General features: G+C 48.0%; 1 protein-coding gene across 12 annotated transcripts in view; it reads left to right on the top strand.

The window, feature by feature from the left end:
- The window catches only part of LOC105464444 (family with sequence similarity 227 member A), an 80,131-nt gene that overhangs the window by 23,989 nt on the left and 36,558 nt on the right, over positions 1-19,584 (top strand). For all 12 annotated transcript variants that reach the window (XR_011614156.1, XR_011614158.1, XR_011614157.1 and 9 more), the window contains 5 exons: positions 739-840; positions 1,331-1,435; positions 3,284-3,407; positions 6,018-6,125; positions 8,991-9,070. Coding sequence is in view for 9 of the 12 variants with exons in the window: in XM_071080598.1 (XP_070936699.1) it covers positions 739-840; positions 1,331-1,435; positions 3,284-3,407; positions 6,018-6,125; positions 8,991-9,070 (519 nt within the window). In the remaining 3 variants the exon portion in view is untranslated. The remainder of the gene's footprint in view (positions 1-738; positions 841-1,330; positions 1,436-3,283; positions 3,408-6,017; positions 6,126-8,990; positions 9,071-19,584) is intronic.

Genomic DNA, 19,584 nt, shown 5'->3' with positions numbered 1-19,584 from the left:
AAAGGAGGGGCACCCCTGTGAGTCCGGGACCAGGCTCCTGGCTTGGAACCTCCTGGCCCATGTGAGCTCAGGCAAGAATGCTGACCTTTCAGTCCTTACTTGCCTCTTCTATTCAGCAGGATAACTATACTACCTACCACATAGATTGTGGACAATAGAAGTGAGAGGAGGTGCTAGCCCTGGGGCAGATACAGGAAGCATTCACTAAATGGTACATGTTATTATTACAGTGGGAACTTTGGAGCCAGGGCAAGGGTGAAGACCCAGTTGTATGACAATGGAAGCTACATACTGCTGCTCTGACCTCACGGATAATTCCATTTTAACTTTAGAATTCCATATGCTTGCTGCTAACTCAGCAGAATCTTAGAGTTCTGTGGTTTATGTTTGCCCAGTAACTGCGTTGGTTGATATGAGTTGCTGTTGGCTGAGTGTAGGAGGTGAGAGCTGGAGGTAGTTGGTGTGTGGAGCAGCTGTCCAGAGTCTAGAGTTGTGGGTTCCAATCCTGGCTCAGCCACTTGCCACTTTGGTCCTCGGTTTCCTCATCTGTGAGATAACAATGTATGCCTCATAAGACTATTATAGGGGTTAAATGAGAGTATGTAAAATTACCTGGATAGGGCCTCACTGACAGGATAGGTGGTTTTTCTGTTCACTCTAAAATACATTGACTCCAGATGAATTTTTTAAAAAAGAATAACAACAGTAATAATAATGTGAATTTTATTTTTTTTCAAGCATTTCTGTTCAGGGAGAGAATTAGAGAAATTTCTGTCTTCTCCTTCTCCAAGAGCCATCTGGCTGGATAGCTTTTGGTGGATATTTCATGAGAGGTACCAGGTAAATACAAATCTGCTTGTTTCTCTGCCTTGCTTCAGTCATTTTGCTACAAAACCAATTCCATCCTCTTTGACATGGGCTACAAGCCCTTCTGATCCCATGGAGCACCCCGCAGCCTCACCTGTCACCCGGTCCCCTCCCCACCCATGCCTCAGCCACACACCCTGTGCTTCAGCCATTGTGCCATGCCCTGCGGCTCCCCCAGGCTTTAGGAGCGGGTTGCACGGCTGTCACAGGCAGGGTTGAGAGTAGACCTCAGGACTTCTGGGCCAGCGTTAGGGTGCTTCTTCAACAGCGCTCTGCCTCTGTGTACGTGCTTTGTAAATCTCATCCCCAAAAATGAACACGTTATTTCATAAAGCAAACAAGGCTAAATATCTTGAGAATAAGATTGCTGGAAATGAAAGCAATACTGACTTAAAAATCCCAGCCCCTCAGTTGTTTCAGCAAGGGATTTTAGTAATTCCTTTTTCTTTTCTATTCCTGGCAGCCAAACAAGGAGCTCCAGAATAATCTGTTCGACCGGATAGCCCAGCACTACGCCTTACTTTTGTTTCGTGTACCCAAGTCCCACTATGAAGAGGCGCTCTTAAAAGTGAGCATCAGCCACTGTCTAGAAAAAAAGTCACATTAGATTTCTATTCATTTCTGATGCCAAGAGAATGTCTTAAACATTCTTTACATAAGGGAGTAATTACTAAATCGTGATAATCCATACGCTGACTTGCAATGTAGAAGTTACAAAAATACAGTAGAGCTATTTATACTGATTGGAAGATGCAATGATATATTTAAGTGAAAAAGCAATTTATACAACATATATGCCTATGAATAGGAAAAAAAACCCTGAAAAATATTTACCAAACTCTTAGCAATGCTTATCACTGGGAAGTGAAGTTATAAGAAACTTTCCTCTTTGGGCATGGTGGCTCACGCCTGTAATCCCAGCACTTTGGAAGGCCAAGGTTTGAGGATCACCTGAGGTCAGGAGTTCAAGACTAGCCTGGCCAACATGGCAAAACCCCGTCTCTAAATTGCAAAAATTAGCCAGGAGTGGTGGCGGGCGCCTGTAATCCCAGCTACTCGGGAGACTGAGGCAGGGTTCACGTGAACCCGGGAGGCGGAGGTTGCAGTGAGCCGAGATCGCGGCACTGCACTCCAGCCTGGGCAACAGAGCGAGACTCTGTCTCAAAAAAAAAAAGAAACTTTCTCTTTCCATTTTATTATTTATTTTGAGACAGAGTCTCACTCTGTCACCCAGGCTGGAGTGCAGTAGCATGATCTCGACTCACTGCAACTTCCAATTCCTGGGTTCAAGCAATTCTCCTGCCTCAGCCTTCTGAATAGCTGGGATTACAGGTGCGTACCACCATACCCAGCTAATTTTTGTGTTTTTAGTAGAGATAGGGTTTCACCATGTTGGCCAGGCTGATCTCGAACTCCTGATTTCAAGTGATCCGCCTGCCTCGGCTTCCCAAAGTGCTGGGATTACAGGCATGAGCCACTGTGCCCAGCCTCCCTTTCCATATTATATTTTTCTGTAGTATTTAAATAAGCATATAATTTTAAATTTTAAAATGTGACTATACATATATACTTTTTATATGGGTATATATATATAGATGTATATACTAAAAGGATTGCTAAAAGAAAATATAAGTGAATACTTACATGATTTAGGGATGAAGAAGGACTTCCTTTGTTTTTTTTCCTCTAGAAACAATGTCTGGCTTTGTTGCCAACGTGGTACAATCATAACTCACTGTAGTCTCAAATTTCTGGGCCTGAACTACCCCCCTACCTCAGCCTCCTGAGTAGCTAGGACTACAGGCATGCGCCACCACACCTAGCTAATCCTTTTTTTTTTTTTTTTTTTGAGACAGAGTCTCTCTGTCGCCCAGGCTAGAGTGTAATGGCACAGTCTGGGCTCACTGCAACCTCCGCCTTCTTGGTTGAAGCGATTCTCCTGCCTCAGCCTCCTCCCAGGTAACTGGGATTATAGGCATGCACCACCACACCCAGCTAATTTTTTCTTTTTGGTATTTTTAGTAGAGATAGGGTTTCACCGTGTTGGCCAGGCTGGTCTCGAACTCCTGACCTTAGGTGATCCACCCGCCTCAGCCTCCCAAAGCGTTGGGATTACAGGCGTGAGCCACCGCGCCCAGCCCCATTTTACTTCTTAGATTGTGTAGATTAAAGAGTATGGCCAAGTGCAGTGGTACACACCTATATTCCCAGCTACTCAGAAGGCTGAGGCAACAGGATTAGAGGATCACTTCAGCCAGGAGTTCAAATCCAGCCTGGGCAACACAGTGAGAACCTTGTCTCTAAACAACAACGACAAAAACTGTATATAAAAAAAGAAAGTCCTTCCTCATCCCCAAATCACGTAAGCCAGGGTGGAAATGCTGAGAACGTTGCCTGAGCTCTGCTTGCTCCGCAGAGGCTGCCATCACTTCTGAGCAAAGCCATGTACACCAGCTTCTGTTGCTGCTTCCCACAGTCCTGGTTCAACACACACGAATTCAAGTCTGACATCTGTAACACAATGAGCCTGTGGATTTCAGGTGAGCGGTGACTTTTTTCCACTGGGGAAAGCGATTCTGGAAAAATGTTTTCCACTGGTACCTAGGTATGTCATTGTTTGCTTTGACACCCTTCATCAAGGCATTCTCTCTTTTCTCTCCTTAACATTAAAGAGAGCAAAGTATGTATGTGGTTGGAGCCCCAAGGAATACAAATTTTCCTGCTTCCTCAAAACAGTTCTGAGACATCCCTTCCTAATCCCTTTTTTTTTTTTTTTTTTCCCTGAGATGGAGTCTCTCTTTGTCACCCAGGCTGAAGTGCAATGGTGCGATCTCAGCTCACTGCAACCTCCGCCTCCCAGATTCAAGTGATTCTCCTGCCTCACCCTCCTGAGTAGCCGGGATTACAGGCATGCACCACCATGCCCAGCTAATTTTTGTATTTGTAGTAGAGATGGGGTTTCACCATATTGGTCAGACTGGTCTCAAGCTCCTGATCTTGTGATCCACCTGCCTCAGCCTCCCAAAGTGCTAGGATTATAGGCATGAGCCACAGCACCCGGCCCTTAGCCCCCTTTTTGTGCTCAGCTACATCTACAGGGAGTGAAGGGCCATATCCTAACAAGATAGCAAAGTTTCAGCACGGCCCTGTTAGTTAACCGTGTGCTGTGGGCTGATGCACGCAGGACTCAGGAACCCAAAAGCAGTATGTGAGTTTAGATCATCCCACCCTGCCACCCTCCATGTGACCCCCCACTGGGCAATCATGTGTCCCTCCCTCCAGCACACTCAGGACCAGCTGGATGCCTGCTTTATCAACCACCTTCCAGTCCCCTCCCCTGATCTCAACCTTGACATTTTCTAAGTTCATTAAAAGCTGCCATGTATCGAAAGGTTCCTGTGTACTAAGTGCTGTGCTAAGTAAGCACTTTTCACATCTCCTATTGTGTTGTGGCTTCCTAAGATCACCCCCGTGTTAGAAGATTTGCTGGAAGAACTCACGGGTCTCCGTACGTAAGTGTAGTCTCGCTATGATTTATTACAAGAATGTAGTAAGGAAATAGAGCTGGATTATAAGGGAAAAAGGTAGAGTTTGGAGGAATCCATATGCAGACTTCCTTATGCCCCCTCCCTCCCATAAGGAGTCATACAGAACCCACTCATCCCCCTACAACGAAAAGCTAGCAACATGTGTGTGTTGCTTCTGCCCAGGGAAGCCCATTAGAGCTGGAGTGCTCCAAGTTTTCACTGGGATAGTCACATAGACACCTCTGTCTGTCACGTACCACAATTCCAGGACGGCAGGTGTTCAGCATAAGCCACGTTGTTTGTACCAACAGTATAGGCACAACGAGCTGCTCTTCTTCCATTAGAGAGAGTTTTATATCAGTGGAATAAACTGTTTACTAGCCAGGTTCCCAGAGGCCAGCCAAGGCATCCTCGCAAGCAGGCCTTTCTGAGGACAGCAGTCTCAGGCCTGCTGTCTTAACTCTTTTCTGCACACCCATTTAATCATCTTCTTCTTTTTTTTTTTTTGAAATGGAGTTTCGCTCTTGTTGCCCATGCTGGAGTGCAATGGCACGATCTCGGCTCACTGCAGCCTCTGCCTCCAGGGATCAAGTAATTCTCCAGCCTCAGCCTCCCGAGTAGATGGGATTACAGGTGCACACCACCACGCCTGGCTAATTTTTGTATTTTTAGTAGAGATGGTGGTCAGGCTGGTCTCGAACTCCTGACCTCAGGTGATCCACCCACCTCAGCCTCCCAAAGTGCTGGGATTACAGGTGTGAGCCACTGCACAGGTGTTCATTCCAGGGCTGTGCCACTCCAAAGCTGGGTCTTTGACTGTTATGCCACCCTGCCTCCCATTTTCTGACTGTCTTCTCTTTTTGCTGTTCCACCTTGCTATTCCCTTTAACATCCAAGGCTGCACCTCCTTACCCCAGTTTATTCCCTGTATAAATAACCCCCCTGTCCACTTTGTCTAGCGGAGCCAGCAGCTTTGCACAGTGGCTCAAATGTCTCAAGTAATCCTTGGAAGCATCACTGTCAAACATATAGAGAGAAACCATTTCTGGCACTAAGCTAAATGTGATCATGTTAAACAAACATTTACTAAGCACCTATTGTATTTATTATGTGCCAGACCTAGAGTCCTAGAGGTATAAAGCTGAAGAAGACCCAGCCCCTGTTCTCAGGGAACTCGTGGTCTAGCCAGAACAGGGGACATGGAAAACAAATAACTATGATGTCTTCACATTTGCAAAGCATGTCAGGGACTCACACACCGGTGTGTTCTGACCCTTACTCCCAGCGGACAGGTAGGGCAAGGTCATCATCCCCGTGTTCCGGATGAGGAAGCCTCTAGAGAGGAAGTGACTCACCCAAGGCCACCAGGCTGGTATGGGGCAGGGCTAACACTGGAAGCCCAGCCTCCCAGGAACCAGCAGGGGCTCCCCAGGCCTCTTTTGCAGAAGCCTCCATTCTCACTCTTTTTTTAATTTCTTTTTAAATAGAGACGGGGTCCCACTATGTTGCCCAGGCTGGTCTCCTGTGCTCAAGTGACCTCCCACCTTGGCTTCTCAAAGTTCTGGGATTACGGGCGTGATCCACCGCGCCTGGCCCCATTCTCACTCTTGCCTCCTCCCTTAGGCACCTATCCTAGCCCACAGAGCTATGACAGCTGGAACTACTCAGAACTAGACCCAGAGCGATTCCGCAGAGAAGAATTAATGTTACACAGAAGAAGACTGATAAAGGGTAAGTTAGCAGTTACAGCCTCCTGCCTTCTTTGCCGCTGCCATACCCAACTACTATCTAACTGAGGGAGGAGAGGCCTTGGCATTGTTGTCCTCTGGTCAGGTTCTCTCTTGGGTACCCCCAAACTAGCCACCAAAATTCTTTGTGCTTGTGGACTGTAGTGTACAACATAATCATTGGGAGGCAGGGGATGGAATTTTGTATTGGAATAGTGGATGCCAGATGATGAGTGTCTACCTATGTGCAAGGCACTGTGATGAGCTCTCTGCCTCTTTTTTTTTTTTTTTTTTTTTTTTTTTGGAGATAGAGTCTCACTCTGTCACCCAGGCTGGAGTGCGGTGGCGTGATCTCAGCTTACTGCAACCTCCGCCTCCCAGGTTCAAGCAATTCTCCTGCCTCATCCTCCCGAGTAGCTGGGATTATAGGCACCCGCCACCAAGCCCAGCTAATTTTTGTATTTTTAGTAGAGATGGGGTTTCCCCATGTTGGCTGGGCTGGTCTTGAACTCCTGACCTCAAATGATCCACCTGCCTCGGCCTCCCAAAGTGCTGAGATTACAGACGTGAGCCCCCGTGCCTGGCCAGCCCATTTTATTTAATCCTCACGACAGCCTGCTGAAGTACACACTAAATCCAATTCACAGATGAGGAAACTAAAGCTCAGAGAAGCGACTTGTCCAAGGTCAGCTTTTCTGTTGTACTCAGCAGACACATGATGAGCTCTGGGTGCCAGGTACTCTGCTCAGCACTGGGAACACGGTGGTGGTGGCAAGCCCAGTCCCTCTGTTGCAGGGCCAAGGAACCCCAGAATTGGGACTTCTGCCTGGAAAGGTTCAAGGCGTTGCCCAGGAAGGAATTCAAGGATGAGCTGGGGGTAGAACAAAGTGTCTCACCTTGACTATGGCAGCCCTCTGACTGCTTCTGCAGAGTAGGGCTACCCCATAAGCAGTGTGTTGAGAACAAGAGCTCAGGGCCAGTTCTGCAGGCTCATTTATACCCATGTTTAATTACAGGCAAATTAAGGGGCAGGTTATTCAGAAATTTCTGGAAAAAGGGGTGGTAAATTCCAGGTCCGGTCATTGCTAGGGAATGATAAACTGACTTGACGCCTGGTGGGCATGTCTTAGGGAGCTAGTCTTCAATTAGGTCTGGAGTAGAGTTCCACCTCCAACCTCACCTCCTTATGATCTGGTGGGAAATTCAGGCCACACAATCGTCCTGCAAGGGATTGGGCACTGCACTGGAGGGATTCAGTCCAGCCCTGAGAAGGCTAGTACGTGGCGTTTGAGTTGAGATTTGAAGGGTGTGTTGGTCCAAGGACCTGCAGCATCAGTATCTCTCCAAATCTACTGACTCCGACTCTGCAGTTGATCAGGAGGACTTCCAGTGATCTAGAAGCATGTTCTAGTTTGAGAAGCCCTGGTTTAGGGCACAAAGGAAGAGAATACCTGAAACCCTTGGAGCAGAGCACGGTGGTGGTTACTAGCTGGAAATGATAAGCTGGTACTCACTCAGGGCCAGACGCTTTTTGGTTTTTTTTTGAGACAGACTCTCGCTCTGTCGCCCAGGCTGGAGTGCAATGGCATGATCTCGGCTCACTGCAACCTCCGCCTCCCAGGTTCAGGTGATCCTCCTGCCTCAGCCTCCCAACACTTTTACCTGTTAGCTCTCTAAGCATTTCCATTTCTTGATCCCTTCATAGATATGATTTCCCAGTAGTCATCATGCACACTCAGGGAGGTTTTTTTTCCTCTTCTTTTCTTTTCCTTCCTTCCTTCCTTCCTTTCTTTCTTTCTTTTTTTTTTTTTTTAGACAGTCTATGTCACCCGGGCTGGAGTGCAGCGGCGTGATCTCAGCTCACTGCAACCTCTGCCTTCTGGTTCAAGCGATTCTCGAGCCTCAGCCTCCTGAGTAGCTGGGATTACAGGCATGCGCCACCACACCCGGCTAATTTTTGTATTTTTAGTACAAAAATACAGGGTGAGACAGGGTTTCACCATGTTGCCCAGGCTAGTCTCAAACTCCTGAGCTCAAGCAATCTGCCCACCTTGGCCTCCCAAAGTGCTGGGATTATAGGCGTGAGCCACCGTGCCCGGCCGACTCAGGGAGTTTTTTCAAAGTGAAGAAAAACCTAACCCATAAATTGTCTGAGTTTAATGACATTTTAATGAATATTAAATTTAACAGCTATGAATTTGATAGATTGTTTCTTAAGCATTTAAGCATTTTAATTTTGCAGAGCTCCAAACTGGTTTTTCTTCTGAAGCCAGTCCTTTTTTTCCTGTGGGTTGAGTGTCTACCCTATGCACAGGGCTGTGTATACATTATTATTATTATTATTATTATTATTTTTTTTTTGAGACAGAGTCTTGCTCTGTCGCCCAGGCTGGAATGCAGTGGCGCGATCTCGGCTCACTGCAAGCTCCGCCTCCCGAGTTCACGCCATTCTCCTGCCTCAGCCTCCCGAGTAGCTGGGATTACAGGAGCCCGCCACCATGCCCGGCTAATTTTTTGTATTTTTTTTTTTTAGTAGAGACGGAGTTTCACCGTGTTAGCCAGGATGGTCTCGATCTCCTGACTTCGTGATCCACCCACCTCGGCTTCCCAAAGTGCTGGGATTGCAGGTGTGAGCCACCTTGCCCAGCCCTGTGCATACATTATTTCCTTTAATTGGTGCATTCACCCTAGAGGGAGATACTGTGCACAGTCTAACAGGATCAGGGTTGGGTAACTTGCCCAGCAGGTGGAGTCAACAGACTTTCTGGGTGTCACTCTCTCCAGAAAGGAGGCTGTTTCAAGCTCCTGGGCTGCAATCTTCATTGCCCCATGACAAGACGAACTAATAACAGCTTTTTCCCTTCTATAGGGAGAGAGTTTTCTTTGTTTGCTGGTACGAGAGCCTTCTCCCAGAAGCCAGGCCAGAGCAGGAAATTCTGCCACCCTCAGGTAAGTGGGGAGGCACAGACCGGGACCCCTTGGGGCCCCATAAGCTTCAGAAACCGTGGGTTCTTCTGGAGCATCAGTGGCCTCCTGTTAGTTGCACATCTCTGTACCCCTTGCCCAGGTCTACCCCATCTTCTAAGTGAGGAGCCCCGGGAGGCTCCTCACTTGGGTGGGTAAGTGGGTGGGTAAGTGGCGCACTAAGTGGGTAAGTGGCGCACTAAGGCGCATTCACAGAAATGTAGCGATTGAGAAGAGAAAGGGAAGGAACCAGGTTTTCAGTGTAGGCTGCAGTGCAAGATGCTTTTACTTATTTTTTTCTCCACTAATCCTCATGGCAAACCTGAAACCTAGCAGTCATCCCTGATACCTACTTTATCCTCTGCCCTATTGATGTTCCTTCTGACGTACCTCCCAGAACCACCTGTTTCTCACTCTTCCACTCCCACCACCCTAGTTTGAGTTCCCATCACTACTGCAGTAGGCACCTAACTGGTCTCCCTCAGGTTCTCAGATACTTCTAGGGCCATCTTTTCAAAGTGCAAAGCTAAGTACATCATCCCATCACCACCTGACTCTATCCTATCCCCCGACCCTAAAAACCCTACTTCCAGGCCAGGCACAGTGACTCACGCCTGTAATCCCAATACTTTGGGAGCCCGAGGCAGGCAGATCACTTGAGGCCAGGAGTCCAAGACCAGCCTGGTCCACATGGTGAAACCCCGTCTCTACTAAGAATACAAAAATTAGCCAGGCTTGGTGGCACACACCTGTAGTCCCAGCTACTCAGGAGGCTGAGGCACAAGAATTGCTTGAACCTGGGAGGCAGAGGTTGCAGAGAGTTGAGGTCACACCACTGCACTCCAGCCTGGGTGACAGAGCAAGACTCTGTCTCAAAAAAAAAAAAAAAAAAAAGTCCTACTTCTAGCCGATAAAACTACACCCTCCACACCCCAGAATGCTTCCTCTGGCCTTTAGAGTAGACTGACTTGCACAGCCTTGCTCATCTAGCTCAACCCCTTCTCCACCCTCCTGGGCTCTCAGGGGTCCTGCCATGGGGGACTTCTTTCAGTTCCTTGTATACCACACTCCCTTCCTGTATGTGGCCTCTGTACCTCCTGTTCTTCTTGTCCCAGGTAAACTCCCATCACCACTGCCATTGTCACTGTCAGCATTTCCTCCCAACTCCCAAGTCCAGAGACATTGAAAGCATGCAGTTAGCCAAATGCCACAAATAAAGGCCTTTTTTTTTTTTTCTTTTTCTGAAGAACTGGAAAAAAAAATCCAGGGCAGGGTTTAGCAAACTATGAATCAGACCTTTCACTGCCTGTTTTTGAAAATAAAGCTTTATTGGCGCACAGCCATGGCCATTCATTTACTATTGTCTACAACTACCTTCGCACTGAAACAGCAGAGTTGAATACTTGCAATAAAGACTTTATGACCTGGAAAGCCAAATATTTGTCATGTGGCTTTTTGCAGAAAAAGTTTGCCAACCCCTGGTCTAAGAGATATATAGTCATCCTTCCATCTTAGTTCAGATTCTTGTAGGGAGGGAAAAAAACCTTTTATCTACCCTCTTAGGCAAAGTGTATGGATCCCTACAAGTTAAACTGACAAAAGACAGACAGTGTAACAGGAAAAAGGCATTCAAATTTTATTTGATGTTCATATTTTTACATGACACAGGACTTCATTGGAAAAAAGTGAAAACCTCAAAGAAGTGGCTAGGTCTGAGAGTTCACATACCACCCTAACAAAGAGCAGTTAATTGTGGAGATGTGACAAGACAAAGGAAAAGAGGTTTGGGCTTCCAGGGATGGTAAATTGTGGGAAGGTAAATATATGGGAGAAACTAATGGAAGATAAGGATTCAATATATATATCAATAAGATTTGTATATGCAGATTCAAGGGTGCTATCTCCAGTGATAAGTTGTCTCTTCTTCCTGATACTGGAGATGGGAAGCAGGGACACCTTCACAAAGGAAAATTTATGCTCTGCTTTTAGATGGGAAGTGGAATTTTAAAGAGATTTCCTGCATCTGCTGTTTTTCAATTGCCTTCAGCTCAAAATAATTCTTATGCAAAGTGGCCTATTTTGGGATGACAGATTCTGACCCCCTTCACTCTCATCCTCAGGGTCAGCGTTCTGCCCCTCTGGGCTGGATGAGGATCCTTGTTATACAGACCAATGTCCCTATCCTTCAGAGCACTCATGTAATTATTTGGTTATTACTGTGATCATGGCTGTTTCCCGCCCCCCAATCTTTTTTTTTAATTGGTTTATTCTTTTAGAGACAGGGTCTCACTCTGTTGCCCAGGCCAGAGTGCTGTGGTGTGATCATAGCTCACTGCAGCCTCAACCTCCTGGATTCAAGTGATCCTACTGCCTTAACCTCCTGAGTAGCTGGAACGTGTCACCATGAATTTTTAGTAGAGGTGGGTGGTCTTGAACTTCTAGCTCAAGCAGTCTTCCCACCTCAGCCTCCTGAAGCACTTCAATTATAGGTGTGAGCCACCAGGCCCAGCCTCTCCACTAATCTTTACACCCTAGGAGAACATTCCCACTTCTAGTACCTGAATGCCCCATTTCTAATACATACTTCCTTAATAAATGGCATTAGAGACTACATTCATTAAGACAGCCTCCTCTGGCTGGGTGCAGAAGCTCAGCCTATAATCCCAGCACTTTGGGAGTCCGAGGTGGGCGGATCACAAGGTCAGGAGATCGAGACCATCTTGGCTAGCACGGTGAAACCCCATCTCTACTAAAAATAGAAAAAATTAGCCGGGTGTGGTGGCGCACACCTGTAGTCCTAGCTACTGGGGAGGCTGAGGCAGGAGAATTGCTCTAACCCAGGAGGTGGAGGTTGCAGTGAGCTGAGATCGTGCCACTGCACTCCAGCCTGGGTGACAGAGCAAGACTCTGTCTCAAAAAAAAAAATATATATATATATATAAATATATATATATATATATATATATATATATATATATATATATGTTCTCACAGGTTCAGATTCTAGCTGTGTGGCCTCAGGCAAGTTATTTGACTTCCCTAAGACTTTGTTTCTACAGGTCTAAAATAGGTATAACAACCATGGTGCCTTCTTGCAGACATTCTGAAGACTGTGCGACCCCATAGCTCAGAAGGGCACTCAGTGCTGCCTGGCCGCACCACTGTACTGCCCTAGCATGCCCAGGTTCTCCCACCTTCAAAACACTTCCCCTGCAGGGCGTCCTTCCCCACCTGCCCTCCCCCCCAGCACCACCCAGGGAAGGTCTTCACTGAGAAATCACGAGCAGTCAGCAGGAAGGCCCGTGCCTTCCCACCACCAAGACATCCTGCCCCGCTCTGCACCCTCGCCGTCTGCCATCTCTGTGCCTACGGAGAGGCCCTGCTCCCCTCCCGGCTCAGTCCCCAACCTGTGTTCTGAACCTCGGCCCTCTCGGCTTCCCAAGGAGAGATGCCCTTAGCGCCCCTCTTTGCTGCATCCTCATTTCCTCCCATTCTGTGGGGTCATTCCCGTCACTGAACAGCGGTGCTTTCAGCATCTCTTATCTCAACTCCACATCCCCATCTTCTGCTCCCTTTCACTCCAGAACTTCTTTTTTTATGAGACGGAGTTTCACTCTTTTTTTTTTTTTTTTGAGACGGAGTCTCGCTCTGTCGCCCAGGCTGGAGTGCAGTGGCCAGATCTCAGCTCACTGCAAGCTCTGCCTCCCGGTTCACGCCATTCTCCTGCCTCAGCCTCCCGAGTAGCTGGAACTACAGGTGCCCGCCACTTCGCCCGGCTAGTTTTTTTTTTTTTTTAATTTTTTAGTAGAGACGGGGTTTCACCGGGTTAGCCAGGATGGTCTCGATCTCCTGACCTCGTGATCCGCCCGATGAGACGGAGTTTCACTCTTTTTTTTTTTTTTTTTTTTTTTTTTTGAGACGGAGTCTCACGCTGTTGCCCAGGCTGGAGTGCAGTGGCGCGATCTCGGCTCACTGCAAGCTCCGCCTCCCGGGTTCCCGCCATTCTCCTGCCTCAGCCTCCTGAGTAGCTGGGACTACAGGCGCCCGCCACCACGCCCGGCTAATTTTTTGTATTTTTAGTAGAGACGGGGTTTCACTGTGGTCTCGATCTCCTGACCTTGTGATCCGCCCGCCTCGGCCTCCCAAAGTGCTGGGATTACAGGCTTGAGCCACCGCGCCCGGCGGAGTTTCACTCTTATAGCCCAGGCTGGAGTGCAGTGGTGCAATCTTGGCTCACTGCAACCTCCGCCTTCTGGTTTCAAGCGATTCTCCTGCCTCAGCTTCCTGAGTAGCTGGGATTACAGGCTTGTGCCACCATGCCCGGCTAACTTTTTTTGTATTTTTAGCAGAGACAGGGTTTCACCATGTTGGCCAGGCTAGCCTCGAACTCCTGACCTCAGGCGATCCACCCACCTCGGCCTTCCAAAGTGCTGGGATTACAGGCGTGAGCCACCACACCCGGCCCAGAACTTCTTGGAAGATGCCTCTGTAACCCCATCTCTGCCTGGCTACTCCTGTCAGGTTCCTACCCTCGGCAGCCACTGCAGCTGCTCTTGGCAACAGCGCGGGGACCACACTGGCTTGGACTGAGTCACTCCTCTAACCTGTTTGGTGTGGTTGGCCACTCCCATCTTCTTGAGACGCTTTGTTCTCTTGGCTTCTTTGTTGCTAGACTTTTGACAGTGTCTTCCTTCCTCACTGGCTGACCCCTCTCCATCTTCTCTGCCAGCTCCCTGTCCTGTCAGTCTACTCTTTCCCAAGCCCCCTTCCTTACTATATCTACATGTTCTCCCTGGGTGGCCTCATCTGGTCTGGTAGCTTCAAATACCGCCCACACGCCAGTGACCCACCTTCGTCCTGGCCTCTCCCGGAACTTGCACTGGTCTGCCCACCAGCCCTCTCAGCCACACCAGGAGGATCTGAGACTTAGCCAGGTGAGGAAAGCACCTGACTCCTAGCCCCCGATGTTCTCTCTTGCCGGGCTGACTGCAGCAGCTGCCACCTAGGCTCCTTTCTTTTACTTGTAGCTCCAACCCAGCCTCCACACAGTGACCAGAGTAACCTTTTACAGGTATACATCAGATGGGGTCATTCCTGCTTGAAACCTCCAATAACTTCTTCATTGCATTTGGAATAAAATCCAGTCTCGTTCACCTGACTTGCAGTGCGGTACAGAATCAGGCCCCCCGATTCCAGGTGCCTGGCACCCATTCCCTCCCGCAGCACCAGGCACTGGACTTCCTTCTGCCTCTTGGATGTGCCAGGTCTATGCCTGGTTGGGCCTTTGCACTCGCTGTCCTCTTTGCCTGGAATCTGCTTTCCTCAGGGATCCAGAGGAGAAAGCTGGCTCCTCCTTGTCCCTCAGATGCCAGGTTCACTGTCATTGCCCTAGAGAAGCTGTCCCTGACGGCCAGCCACTGGCGTCCCATCGCCTGTCTCACTCTCTGTACAGTACTTATCTTCCTGTTGGGTTGATGTGTTGTTTGGAGTTTGTCTCCCTCTCTTAGAGGTAAACTGTCCGGGCGAGGTGGCTCAAGCCTGTAATCCCAGCACTTTGGGAGGCCCAGGCAGGAGGATCACTTGAGGTCGGGAGTTTGAGACCAGTCTGGCCAACATGGTGAAACCCCATCTCTACTAAAAATACATAAATTAGTTGGGCATGGTGGCATATGCCTATAATCCCAGCTACGGGGGAGGCTGAGGCAGGAGAATTGCTTGAACCAGGGGGCAGAGGTTGCAGTGAGCTGAGGTTGCAGTGAGCTGAGATCGTACCACTGCACTCCAGCCTGGGCAGCAGTTATTGCTGTTCTCTCTTTTACCTCCTAGAACAGACCTAACACAAAGAAGACACTTAACAAATATTTCTGGACTTTGTGAACGAGGTCATCTATGTAAACTTTGGCCCTGTGCTTAGCATATGACGGTACTCTGTAAACATCAGTTCCCAAAAAGTGCAGACGACGCAGGTACTGCAGAGGGACCGCAGCACTCAGAGACCAAGACCAAAATATTATTGAGTGTTTGGGTACCGCCTGTCACAGTGGCTTGAAACAAGCGTGTGGTCTTTGTACTGAAATACGTAAACTCTCTGACAGTTATTTCAGGAACCTAGTTAAGAGATTCCATTTACTGCCCCCAAAATAGAAATAATCAAAAACTCTGGAACCTTAAGCACAGCTGCAGTTTTAATGGGCAAACCAGGATAGAGGGAGTAATTGGGTTTTGTGGTGGAGATAGAGCCTCTCTTGTCAAGAGCAGACACGTTTTCCCATCTGCTCAATGAAAGAGCTGGCTGTGTTCAAAATATGCTTTTCAATGGCAATAGTCTGTCTGAGAGTCCACAATTCAGGGGAATGAATTGCAATTACTTTCCGTCTCTTACCTGCTGTCTGCCCTTCGCTTGTTTAAGTGTTAGGGATTTGCACAGTGGAAATGAAAACGTATCTAACCACAGAGCTGGCTTCTGCTCTGAGACCCAGCTATAAATTAGGACACCTACCTATTAGAGACTGAGTCATTTGTTCATTTAATAAGTATTTTTAAAGATAGAAAAGTTTTAGGAAATGGAATCTCAGGGAGAAAATGACAGGGAGAGAGAACACCAGAGAGATGAAGAGAGCAGCAGGCAGGATCTTCTCCTCTGCCTCTCTGTACAGTGGCTCAGCTCTGTGCCCCCCTTTCCTAGCTCCCCATGTCCTGAACCTGGAGAAGTGGTATATAGTGGAGAGACCAGACTATCAAATTAGGCATGGATTAGAATCCTAGCTCTTAACCTGGCCAACATGGTGAAACCCTGTCTCTACTAAAAACACAAAAAGTAGACGGGCGTAGTGCCACACACCTGTGGTCCCAGCTACTTAGGGGACTGAGGCACGAGAATTGCTTGAACCCAGGAGGCAGAGGTTGCAGTGAGCTGCACTCCACTACTGCACTCCAGCCTGGGCAGCAGAGCGAGACCCTGTCTCAAAAAAAAAAAAAGAATTCTAGCTCTTAGATGAGTCATTTCATCTCCCTGAACCTCAGTTTTCTTATCAGTAAAATGGGTACCTAGAGAAATCAGTCACGATGTGGGCATTAAATGTGATCTTATATGCAAGCACTCAACAAATAGCATAGCACAGAGTAAGAGCTCAATAAACATTAGCTCTTATCATCTTATACAAGGGTGGTACCTAGAGAAACACAGCTGGAGATTAAGAAAAAGGATGTCTTTGAGCCAGGAAGGCATACATTTCAGGGACTCCCAGCATCTGTGAAACCCAGTTGTACACACCTTCCCCCATTATATATATCAGGTGCAAACACGTAGTATTAGGATCCTGAGCTTTGTCTCTGGGAAGATGATGAGATGGCTAGAAACTGCATTGTCAGGGTCCAAGGACATCCCTGGGCTAGGACCTTGGACCTAGGTCCTTGCAGGGGGGAAAACAAACAAACATTTTGGGGGACTAAGGTGGGAGGATGGCTTGAGCCCAGGAGTTTGAGACCAACCTGGGCAACATAGTGAGATCCCCTGTCTCTACCAAAAAAATATATTTTTTTAATTAGCCAGGTGTGGTGGTACATGCCTGTGGACCCAGCTCCTGAGGAGGCTGAGGCAAAAAAAATTTTTTTTTTTTGGTAGAGTTTTTGTAGAGCCAAAAAAAAAAAAAAAAAAAAAGACAGTGAAGGAAGGCTTCTGTAAGGAGGAATCATCATCACAGTTCTCAGCTGCAAACCATAGAATCCACTGCAGCTAGTTTAAGCAGAAAGAAATGCATTAAAGGCGCACAGCTCCCCTGGAAGAGCCTCTGTGTTAGCTTCAGAGGCCATGCTACCAAGAATGATGCCCAAACCATAGTGCCTCTGCCAAGGTGTGCCACTGTGTGCCAGTGTGACTGAGGACTGGATGTTAAAAGTTCTACACTGCTTCTTGAAAAACCAGTTGCTCCTGTTAACAGCCTCTCTAAAAACTGGAGTCCACATGCTTCCCATTTCCTCCCCGTTGCTCATTTCCATCTTGAAGTCTCAGGCAGGGGTGGTGTATCTGCAGGTAGAGCCTAGGTGAAATGTCTGCACCCCAGCTGCAACTTAAGTCTTTTTTTTTTTTTTTTTTTTTGAGACGGAGTCTTGCTCTGTTGCCCAGGCTGGAGTGCAGTGGCCGGATCTCAGCTCACTGCAAGCTCCGCCTCCCGGGTCCAGGCCACTCTTCCGCCTCAGCCTCCCGAGTAGCTGGGACCACAGGCGCCCGCCGCCTCACCCGGCTAGTTTTTTGTATTTTTTAGTAGAGACGGGGTTTCACCGTGTTAGCCAGGATGGTCTCCATCTCCTGACCTCGTGATCCGCCCGTCTCGGCCTCCCAAAGTGCTGGGATTACAGGCTTGAGCCACTGCGCCCGGCCTAAGTCTTTTACCTTGGGGATGGGTCTCACATATGTGAAGAAAAAAAATCACACATGTAGCAAGTAATGACCCCAGAAGATGCCATTTGAGCTGAGAACCAAGAGATGAGGAGTCAGCCATTGGAAGAGTAAATGGCAGAACCTTCCAGGAAGAAGGGACAGCATGTGCAAAGGCCCCGAGGCAGGTAAAAAAGAGCTCGAGTGTTCAGGAAACAGAGAAGGCCAATACTGTACCCCAGAGAGTGAGGAGAAGAGAGGCACAAGCCAAGGCTGGGAGGTAGACAGGGCTGGATGCTGCAGAGTTAAAAGCATCATAGAAAGCAACATGAATATGGATATAATTGAAGTGCCATGAGAATTCATTACATTAGGGACGACATGATGTGATTTGTATTTTTTAAAGATCACACTGTCTTTTGAATATGGAGGATGTGTTGGAGGGGCACGGAAAAACCAGCTGGGAGGCTTCTGTATTTGTCTAAATGACAAATATAGAAGGTGGCAAGAAGCAGACCTGACGCATTGGGAGATGGGTCTTTCAACACTTGCTAGTGCGATGGCTTTGGGAGTGGGGAGGAGAAGTGGGGGAAGAAAGGACGGAGTTGAAGGTTGCCTCCCAGGCGTGCGGCTTCAGCATCTGAATGGTGCCATTTACCGAGATGGACAGTGTAGGGTTTGAGTTAGCGGAAAGCTATCAAGAGTTCAACTTTGAACTTGTTAACTTTAAGATGCCAATGAAAAGTGCAAATGAAGATAGATGCCAAGTAGGTAGATATACAAGACGGGACTTTGGAGGAGAGGCCTGGCTTACAGAGAGAACAATTTCTACCCAAGCCAAAATTTGGGAACTAGGAGTGCATGACCACTGTGGAGCCACAGGCAAAGGCACTGGGGTACGGTACTGGCCTTCTCTGGACTTGGTGCCAGGAGACCTAGGCACCAAGACCTAGGCATCTAGGTGATGCCTGCTATCAGTTACATGCCTTGAGGCAAATCTAGGCCTCCATGTTTTTATCCACAAAATGGGCATCACGACTGGTATTCATTCTTATAGATTCAATCTAGGGGTAACCAAGGTCCCAGAGATTGTCGTTTAGTTATGTCTTGTCAGAATATCTACTAATTTAACCAGAATTTTCCCAAGTTCCACAGCATAGATATAGTCAGTGTCCTTAACAATAATGACTCAGATTTCTCCAGCTCGTGTCCATACCTGCTAATTCCAGGTCTGTGCAGCTCTCTCCCCACCCAGACATTTCTAGGCATCCCTAGATTATATCTCATAGTAGCTCAAATATAGGCTCCCCCTCCAACACTGTACAGTAACAACTGAGCCCTCAGCGTGCTGAATGTGAGCAGCTGGGTGGCCAGGTGGGCTAGAACACTTCCCTCTCCTCTATGCTGTGCTGGGACAGGGGGTCTTAGAACAGTCTTGGTTCACCCCCAACCCTTATGATAGTCACCTTGCCTCATACACCCGTGGGGTGGTGGCTGGTCACAACATGAGAGAATGGACAGGAAAGTACTTTTTTTTTTTGAGATGGAGTCTCACCCTGTCACCCAGGCTGGAGTGCAGTAGCGTGATCTCGGCTCACTGCAACCTCTGCCTCCTGGGTTCTAGTGATTCTCCTACTTCAGCCTCCCGAGTAGCTGGGGTTACAGGTGCCCACCGCCACCCCCAGCTAATTTTTTTATTTTTGGTAGAGACGGATTTTCACCATGTTGGTCAGGATGGTCTCAAACTCCTGACCTCGTGATTGGCCCTCCTCAGCCTCCCAAAGTGCTGGGATTACAGGCGTGAGCCACCACGCCCGGCCCAGGAAAGTACTTTCTAAGTGGAAGGGCATGGTCTCTATGGGGAGTCCACCATGTTCAGCGTGTTTTGTTTTGTTTTGTTTTTGAGATGGAGTTTTGCTCTTATTGCCCAGGCTAGAGTGCAATAGCGCAATCTCAGCTCACCGCAACCTCGGCCTCCCATGTTCAAGTTTTCTTTGCATATATCTTCTCTAGTCCTTACATCAGCCCTGCAAGGTGGGTCATTATTACTTCTTATCTTTATTTGACAAAGGAAGTAATAGACTGAGGGGGTGAATGGCTTGCCCCAGGCCACACAGCTGAC

Source organism: Macaca nemestrina, chromosome 15 (genome assembly GCF_043159975.1).
Source record: "Macaca nemestrina isolate mMacNem1 chromosome 15, mMacNem.hap1, whole genome shotgun sequence".
In the NCBI taxonomy this organism is placed as follows: Eukaryota; Metazoa; Chordata; class Mammalia; order Primates; family Cercopithecidae; genus Macaca; species Macaca nemestrina.
Note: the sequence above shows the minus strand (reverse complement) of the source record. Positions and strands in the feature narration are given on the sequence as shown.